Raw genomic sequence first — 9,960 nt, 5'->3', positions numbered from 1 at the left:
TATATTCTGTTCCAGCCATAAATGCTGAGTATTTATAGATACAAGTGATACTTGAGTGTATAACTAATTCCTAATCTTAAGGGAACCCAATTGTTGATTCCTAGTATTAAGCAATGAATAATTCAAACTATACCAACTCATATGCATAGTAATAGGAATGGTTGGTTACACTTAATTATTGGAACAACTTATTCTTATCTATTATTATGCCCCCTCAAAATTGGGTCACCATCAATGACACAAATTTTGTCTCTGAGAAATGAAAATCGGGTTCGATGCATAGGCTTTGTTAGAATATCTTCCGGTTGGTCCTTTGTAGAAATATGAGAGACTCGTATGTTTCCAAATTGAACCATTTGTCGCACGAAATGATAATCTAGAGCAATGTGTTTCATTCGAGAGTGAAAAACTGGATTGGAGTATAAGTAGGTTGTGTCAATATTGTCACAAAAAAGAGTAGGTACTTGAGATGGTACTCCAAGTTCACTTAATAGATTGAGCAACCACATGATCTCAGCTGTAGTATTGGCAGCAAATCGGTATTCGGCTTCTGTGGAAGATCTTGCAACTGTTCTCTGTCTTTTTGATAACCATGAAACAGGATTTCCTCCAAAGTAAATTATGTAAGCTGAAGTAGATGTTTTGTCATCGTAATTACCTCCCCAATCAGCATCAGTGAAGGCTTGTAGTTTAAGATGAAGTGGTTTTCCTAGCCGCAAAGCATGATTAATAGTATGTTTTAGATACCGTAATACTCGCTTGAGCTGCTGGAGATGCAGTTGTGTTGGTTGATGCATGGATTATGACAATTTATTAATTGCAAAGGACAGATCTGGCCTTGTCAAAGTAACGTATTGCAATGCACCAATGATACTACGGAATATCTTTGAGTCGGCAGCGGCTGATCCATCATTTAGTTTGAGAGGAGTAGTCATACATAATGGTGTGTTGACGGTCTTTGCTCCAGCCATATTGAACTTATCCAAGAGTTCTCGAATATAACCATGTTGAGATAATAACATACCCTCCTTGGTTGGGATCATTTCAATGCCAAGAAAATAATGAGGGGAACCAAGTTGTTTGAGCGAAAACTTGTTGGAAAGTTCTGTCATGAAGTGAGTTATAAAGGTAGTATCACTGCCCGTCAAAAGTAAGTCATCAACATATACTAATAAGAAAGCTTGTACATCATGTTTATTGTAAATAAACAAGGACGAATCACTTAGGCTTGTTTGAAACCCAATAGAAAGAACAAAGGCCTTGAGAGAATCATGCCATGCTCGAGGTGCTTGTCGTAAACCATAGATAGCCTTCTTGAGTTTGCATACATGTTGAGAAAATTCAGAATGAATAAATCCGGGTGGCTGTTGCATGTAGACATCTTCAGTCAAATTTCCCTGCAAAAAGGCATTATTAACATCCATTTGGTGTAAGGACCACCCTTGAGCAAGTGCTAAAGTGAGAACCACTTTAATAGTTTGAGGTTTCACAACCGGTGTGAATGTTTCCTTAAAATCAAGACCAGGTGTTTGAGTGAATCCTTTTGCATCCAACCTTGCTTTATATCGTGCCACACTTCCATCAGGATTTCTTTTGGTGCGAAACAACCATTTACAGCCAACTGAATTAGTATGAGCCTGACGGGGAACCAAGGCCCAAGTACCATTATTCATGAGTGCATTAAATTCAGCCGAACAAGCATCTCTCCAATATGGTATTTTAAGTGCTTGAGTAATAGTAGATGGCTCAAGATTTTCCTGCAAGTCATGTTTAGAGGCAATAAATAGTTTCTTGGGTTTGAATATATTATTTTGTGACCTTGTTACGATAGGAGCACGTTGAACAGGATTATTTGTCGTTGAAGTTGGAACCGGATCAGATGCAGTGTTGGTGGTAGAGCTTGTTAGGTTATCACTAGTCACTTGTATCTTTGTTGTTACAGACGACTCGATAGGTTGCATTGACTCAGGGACTGGTGGAGGACTTGATACCGGATCTGTTGTGGGACTCGATACCGGGACTGATAGCTCAGGTGTGGATGACTCATGTGCTAGGGACTAGTTTGGTTCCTGAGCTGAATTTTGATCTTGGGTAACATGAATAATACTGTGTACCGAAGAGTCATGTGATGGAATTGAAGGACAAGTAGATGACGAATTAATTAGGGATTGATAAGGGAATGAGTTTTCCACAAAGTGGACATGTCTAGATACATATATCCTATTTGACAAAGGTTTAAGACAAAAATATGCATGTTGAGATGTTGAATAGCCTAGGAAGATGCAAGGTTTAGACCTGGGTTTGAGCTTATTTTGCATATATGGTTTTAGCCAAGGAAAGCACAAACAGCCAAATGAATGAAGTGTATGATAAGCTGGTTTGCTTTTAAATAATATTTCAAAGGGAGAGATCATATTAATGATTGGTTTAGGCATCCTGTTAATAAGATACACAGTAGTGGTGAAAGCAAATGACCATAGTTGGGAAGGTAAATTAGCATGATGCAAAAGAGCACGATCTGTTTCAACAACATGTCTGTGTCTCCTCTCTGCTGTGCCACTTACCTCAGGTGTGTGGGGAGGTGAAGTTAAATGAGAAATGCCATTATTGGCAAGAAAAGATTTTAATTTGATAAATTCTCCACCGTTATCAGTGAAAAGGGAAACAATCGGAAAATTAAAGGATTTTTCAACAATGGACTTGAATTGAACAAAAATAGAGAAGACATCTGACTTATGTTTCATGGGGTACAACCATACATATTTGGAAAAATGATCAACAATGATTAAATAATATAAAAAACCATCTAGTGATCTAACAGGAGTTGGGCCCCAAACATCAGAGTACAAAAGTTCCAAAGGTTTGCTGCTTGTGAGATGATGATTTGAAAAAGGAAGCTTGTGGCTTTTTGCACAGTGACAGGAAGTACACTCATGTGAGGCCGGAATCTTTATTGGTAGATGATGACTGTCAGTCAGATGCTTTATTCTTTTGAAAGAAGGATGTCCTAATTTATGATGCCATGTAGATGTAGAATGAATGCTTGTATGCAATGCTTGCGGTGGACTGGATGAACTAAATGCATTGGATAGATGATAAAGATCTTGTTTAAGTGGTCCTTGAAGCAGTGGTTGACCCGAGGTCAAGTCCTCGACAACAAAATGGTTTGCAAAAAATTCAACAGAACAACTATTAGATTGACATAACTTGGAAACAGACAACAAGTTAGATTGAATTTTAGGAACACATAAGACTTATTTAAGATGAAGAGGTTTGACAGAAGTATTAATAACAGAGTTACCAATGTGAGTAATTTCCAAATCTGTTCCATCACCAACAATCGCCCGATCTGCTCCAGGATAGGAATTTGTTAAGGTAAGCTGTTCTAGGTCCTGAGCAATATGATGAGATGCTCATGTATCCATGACCCAGTTACCATGTTGTGTTGCAGCCTGATTCTGAGCAAAGTTCGTTGTTGGTTTAGGGCCGTTTCGTTTAGGAAATCCCTTAATTCTGTAGCAAACCTTAGCAGTGTGACCAGCCTTGTCACAAAACTCACAGACCACCTTATTTTTGCCATTCCGCAAAGTTGGTGAAGGGCTGCGGTTCTTGTTGTTTTTGTGGTGAAAGTTTTTTGTTCTTGTGGTTGCATTGGCAGTGGCAATCACATTGTCAACTGCAAGTGGATCAGCTTGATGATGAATTGTTTCAAAATCTATCAGTTTTTCATGAAGTTCAGCAAATGCAACAGGACTTTCTCTGCTTCTAAGTGCAACGGAAATTTCACGATACTCAGCACTCAAACCATTGAGAGTGTGAATAACAAGATCAGTTTCATCAAGGGGATGATCAATGATTGAGAGTTCATCCGAAATTGCCTTTATCCCTTGTAGATATGTAGCCATCGAATGGTTTCCCTTTTTTGAAATTGGAAATCCGTTGTTTGAGCGCAATAATCCGCACTCTTAAGCGGCCCGCATACATGGTTTTAAGGATCTCCCATGCTAGATTGGAACTTTTGACAGTTCCTAAGTGTGTGACCACTGTTGCAGCCACCGAAGATACAATACCATGTAGAATGAGTTGATCTTGTCGAACCCAATTCGTGAAGTCTGGATTGACAGCGGTGGTATCGTTTGCGAGCTATTTTGATGGACAAGGTGTAGTTCCATCAATATAACCTAGAAGATCATAGCTTGTTAAAAGAGCCATGAATTGAATTCTCCAGGCAGGATAATTGTCTCCATCAAGTTTAATGGAGAGTTGAGAACCAGCATTCAAGACAATCAGTTTGTCGGCTGGTGATGACATAGTGGACGTCGGTTCAGAAGACATAACAAGGATCGGAAAAAAAATTGCTTTTAAGCTTTACACTCTGAATACCATAAAGAGAATGATTCTTTTATATTCTGTTCCAGTCATAAATGCTGAGTATTTATAGATACAAGTGATACTTGAGTGTATAACTAATTCCTAATCTTAAGGGAACCCTATTGTTGATTCCTAGTATTAAGCAATGAATAATTCAAACTATACCAACTCATATGCATAGTAATAGGAATGGTTGGTTACACTTAATTATTGGAACAACTTATTCTTATCTATTATTACCACTCCGCTCCATTCCATTTCGTTCTATTCCGCTCCGTTAATTTTAAATTATCCAAACATAACCTAAGTGATTATAATAAAATTAAATTACTCAAATTCATCTAATGTAATTAGAATCTCTACACTCATATACAAATAACATAAAAAATAATATGGAGAACAATAGATAATCCAACGAAATAAAATAATATATAAGAAATATTATGATATCCATAATATATATGGTATGAAAAATTATTTGTAAATGAAATTGTAATGTGTTTCTTTTAATATAAGTTTATTTTTATTTTTAGTTTCTTAGAGTTAGATTACAAAAATTATAAATAAATTGAATGTAACTCATAAACATATGTAGTATGTATAGAAGGAATACAAACAATAATTATAATACAAACTCATTATTAAAAAGAAATTATAAAAATTGATGCCAATAAGAAAAATTCATACAATTAAACTTTAAGAATAAAAATGTGATACACTTTATAAGACACAACAAATTAATATTTAATTATTCTAAAACTATTTGTTCAAATTTACAAGGAAACTTTCATACTTCAAAAAAATATTCTACAAATTAACTATTCTAAATATTAATATTTAATTATTCTAAAAATATTTTAATAACAACATAGTTTAAATACAAGTAATTCATAATTATATTTAAAAATATGTTCAATCACTAAATTCAAATATTTTTATTTTGTAAAATAATTAAAATATATATTAATCAAACCCTTGCAATGCACGAGTAATCTTAATCTTAATATCTTAATCTTATCTTTTCTTAATATTAATCTCATCTTATCTTAATATATATAAATTTAAGTTGTCATGATGGTAACCCTAGCCACGTGTCATCATGATAACAATTTTTGGCAAAAACTTTAATTCTATTATTTATTAATTTGTCCATATATTAAAAATAAATAATAATATAATATTCTGCCACCACTATAAATAATAATATAAATAATAATATAAATAATAATATAAATAATATAAATAATATATAATAATATAATATTTAGCTATTAATAATAATTTTTTATTAAACTGGCTCTACATTAATAACTAATAACAATAATAATAATAATCATAATCATAATAATCATAATAATAATAATAGAATATTAAGCTACAATATTAATAATAATAAATAAGAATAATCATATAATATTCAGCTACCACTATTAAAAATATATCATCATATAAATAATTTATAATAATTAGAAAATCATGTTATTCTCCTTTAGGTTATGTATAAGATATTATATTTGTCTCTAAAAAATGATTTAGTGACTTTTATTTTTTTTAAATCATAAAAACTACACAGACTAATTAAATAATATATTTTATATAAAAATCATCTTATTTGTTGGTTAATATTCATAATAAATTTAAATGTTAAAATTAAATAAATAAATATTATGTGATAATGTATTAAAATAATGAATCGTATAATACTGGTATTTTAATATTTAGAAACCAAGAAATTTCTATGTTTATGAGTTTTTATTAATTTGTAAATAAAATTCAAATCAGTATTATATGATTCAATTTGTAAATAAATACTGGTTTTTATTCAAACCAAGAAATTTTATAATTAATTTGAATTTAAATATTTTTAAAATCATAAAATTCTAATGTGTAATTTGAAGATACTTTAGTATTTATTTTTTAAAATATTTATTCAATTCTACAAAAAATTGATTTTAAAAACAAAAAATTGATTTTAAAATATTTATTCATTATATATTAACAGCATTATAATAATCTCCTTCAACGAGGTCACGAATTTTCATTTATCTTTATATGAATTTTAATGTATAAATTTTAAAACTAATAGTTTTATAGTTTCCTAATGTCTAAGAGTTTATCATATACATTGTTTAAGATAATATTCATAAACTTGCATATGTATTTGAAGAATTATGATTTAGCAGTAGCTGAACATAATCGTTGTTGAAAGTCTTTGGAGTATTCTAATTTAAAATTAAGAGATGAATAAAATAGTGATATTAGAATATCTAATGGTCCGATTGTTTGTGGTAGTAAATGATTTTTTCATGTTAATGCTACAAAGTGTTTTCGGTTATTATTTTTTATTACAATTTCACATGTGGATTAACAACGGAATATTTTCTGGTTACTTACTATAATGATTCAATTCTTAAGCTTCATTTGCATTAATGCCTTCCATGTATTAGGATTGAGAATATTAATGATACTATAATGATTCAAATGTAATTTGAACATTTAATATATTTTTGTGATTATATAAATTTAGATGTTTGAGATTATATAAATTTAGATGTTTGAGATTATATCTTAATTTTGTACATGTTGTATTTATTTTATCTTGATAATATCTCAATTAGTATAATTTGTGTTACTATAGTTTATATTAGATGTTTCGATACTTTGTATTTCTTTTATCTTAACAATTATATAACTATTATATAATGATTAAAGTAGAATAATAATTATTTAATTATTTCTTTATATAATTTATGATAATTTAGATAAAATTATTTTTTATTGATTTTGAATCGATATAAAGAATAGATATAATAGGAATAGACATTTATGATAATTACCTATAAAGAATTGACATTTATGATAATTTTGAATTAAGATAAAAAATAGACATTTATGATAATTTTGAGTTAATATAAAGAATATACATTTAAATATAAAGAATAGATATTTATGATAATTTAATTAATATAAAGAATATACATTTATGATAATTTAAAAAGTGATATAGAGTAAAAAAGACGATGGAATTCATAATAAAGAAAATATATTATGTTCAATGCATTGAATCCACATAATATTTTTTTTTAAAATTGATTATTTATATTTTCAGTGCATTGAATACATATATTTTTTAAAAATATATTTTTTTTAATATCTTAAATAATGTTCAACTTTCGCAAAATCCCTAAACCTAAACCTCCACGTTTATGAAGGTAAAATATATTTTAATAAAATATTGCAAGAAACGAGTTTAATTTTTTTTATTTTTGTAATATATTAATATCAATATTAGTCCAAAAAAAAAATTATATCCCAAGATTATCAATAAAAAGAATATCTTTCAAATTTCAACAATGCCAATTTTCTTTGATTGGTTCATTTGCAATGGCTATCAATGAAAGTAAAGGGAAGCCACTCAAACATGTTATATCTATCACAGTCAATTTTCATAGACAAATATATGTTTTCATATCAAGACTTACTTCAAGGAAAGAGTTGAAGATAATGGTGACTAATGATGAATGTGAAGATATAGATACATCATCATATATAATTTAAAAATAAGTATTTAATAATATTCTTTTATTAATTAATATTTCTTTTTAAAAAAATTTATACATTTTAAATTATCATAGTAATTTTTTTTTTAAATTTATTGTCTTTCACATTAAAACATTAATAGCATAATTGCAAACATTATCTAAATGACCTATAAAATAATTTTATATGTAAATAAAAATTTAAATATCAACTATTATAAAAAATATAGTTTTATTTCTAATATACTCGTGCAAAGCACGTGTCGGCGATATACTAATAGTTATACCCTACCACCTAGGGCATGGGAGATGACGTGGTCGACTGAGGAAACAAGCTATCAACAATATTAATTAGTTTAATTCCTATTCTTTAGGTAAAAGTTTAGAACTGGATTAGAGGAGAATTAGTAGGAGATTTGTTAGTTTGATTCTCTCCTAAATTAGGTCTAACAGCTTGTATATTTATACTGACAGAAACTAATAACAAATTATCAATTCCACAAACAAGTATCATATCTCTATATGGTATCAGCCGGAAACGATCCAACGTCCTCCCTCTAATTCAGGACGTCGTTCCTCACCCTAGCTCCCACCCTTGCCTCCCATGGCCAGTGAAAGCAGCTCCTTCTTCTCCAACCCCTATGAGTCATCCAAACCCTTTGCTAGTATCACTCTTATCAGTGTCACCAAGCTTCTCCCTACCAATTATCTTAATTGGAAACTCCAAGTTGAAGCTCTCCTTGATGGTTATGATCTCCTCAAATATCCGGATGGATCTTTTCCCGCGCCGACGAAATCGATCACCACCACAGACACGCCTCCAGTGACAACCCCAAATCCTGCCTATCAGACATGGCGCCGACAGGACCGCCTCATCTATGGTGCTCTTCTCACTACGCTCTCCAACGAGGTGGCCTCCTTAGTATCTCAGACAGAGACCTCACATGATCTCTGGACCCTCCTCAAGAACACCTATGCAAAAGCATCCCGCAGTCATCTGAAGCAACTAAAGGAGCGTCTCCGCACGGCTTCCAAAGGTACTCAATCCATCACCACCTATATGCATTCGCTGAAGGAGAATTGCGATCCAAAACGCAGCGGAAATTAAAATTTTCTCCTTTAGAGATCCTTACGAATGGTCATGATCAGTGATAGAGTATTTACCTCTTGTGACGGTTGAAACCTTTGGTGCAGATCTCTTGTGACGATCAAAACCCTTTGATGCAGATCCACGAAACGATCACGAACGTTGAACGATGACAACGTCTCTACTCAGTCCACACGAACGGTTTCCTTCAATCTCAGTGCTAGCTGGTACGAATGAAGGCTTTGAGTGAGAGAGAGAGAGAGAGTGAAAACGAAAAGAATGCAACCGCAAATTTTTGCTTCTGCACAAGGGTTCTATTTATAGAACCACTTGTGTGGGCTTCAAGCTAAAAGCCCACTTAAGTGTACTTTGGCCCATATCTTATAATATGTCCAAAATCACTTAAGCCCATGGTACCTTACCATATTTCGTATTCTACTCAAGTACACCGTACCTTACGATGTTCTATAATTCACTTAAGGGTACCGTACCTTACGATATTCCTTAGTTACTCTATCTCTCATCAATCCGTCCTTTGTGTGTGACCCTATAGGTTTTCGTGACGTTGGCAATTATATTAAAATCACGCGTTTAATATAATAAACAGTGAGCGGTATCTAGCAACACATCACTGCTACCAAAGACACGAAAATGTCATGTGATCTGACAAAACCATCTGTGATAATAATTATGTGTATAATTACCCTTTTGCCCTTATGTCTATATTGAACACAAGGCATAGACCGTGTCATCCTTGTCCAGTTCAATATTGGGCCCACAGACATTTATCCTGTTATGCAGGATGGGCAAATTCCATCTAGGTCACTCATGTCCCTCAGCATGCTTCGTGGAGTGCCCATCAACTGTCTTTATGGTTATCCAGTTACGGACAACGTTGGATCAGCAATAAAGCACTCGACTCTACATCTAGGATCCATAGTGGTTTCAGGTCGAAGAGTGGAA

At 32.0% G+C, this 9,960-nt stretch overlaps 1 protein-coding gene across 1 annotated transcript; it reads right to left on the bottom strand.

Annotated features, from left to right (window-relative positions):
* Positions 1 to 3,254: 3,254 nt before the first annotated feature.
* LOC127131265 (uncharacterized) lies at positions 3,255 to 3,905 on the bottom strand. Its single transcript, XM_051060193.1, has 2 exons — positions 3,437 to 3,905; positions 3,255 to 3,349 (listed from the first exon to the last, which is right to left on the bottom strand). The coding sequence occupies exons 1-2, from the start codon at positions 3,903 to 3,905 to the stop codon at positions 3,255 to 3,257; spliced, it is 564 nt and encodes a 187-aa protein (XP_050916150.1).
* Positions 3,906 to 9,960: the final 6,055 nt, after the last annotated feature.

This window comes from Lathyrus oleraceus, chromosome 3 (assembly GCF_024323335.1).
Source record: "Lathyrus oleraceus cultivar Zhongwan6 chromosome 3, CAAS_Psat_ZW6_1.0, whole genome shotgun sequence".
Lineage (NCBI taxonomy): Eukaryota > Viridiplantae > Streptophyta > Magnoliopsida > Fabales > Fabaceae > Lathyrus > Lathyrus oleraceus.
The sequence above is the reverse complement of the archived record's forward strand: the minus strand, read 5'-3'. Positions and strand labels throughout refer to the sequence as shown.

What these genes read in the sequence shown, in the direction of transcription:
- LOC127131265 (XM_051060193.1), bottom strand. Translation starts at nt 3,905, where the DNA reads ATGGCTACATATCTACAAGGGATAAAGGCAATTTCGGATGAACTCTCA. An exon ending in TCAGGCTGCAACACAACATG is followed by an intron (nt 3,350 to 3,436) that starts GTAACTGGGTCA and finishes ATCCTGGAGCAG; the next exon opens with ATCGGGCGATTGTTGGTGAT.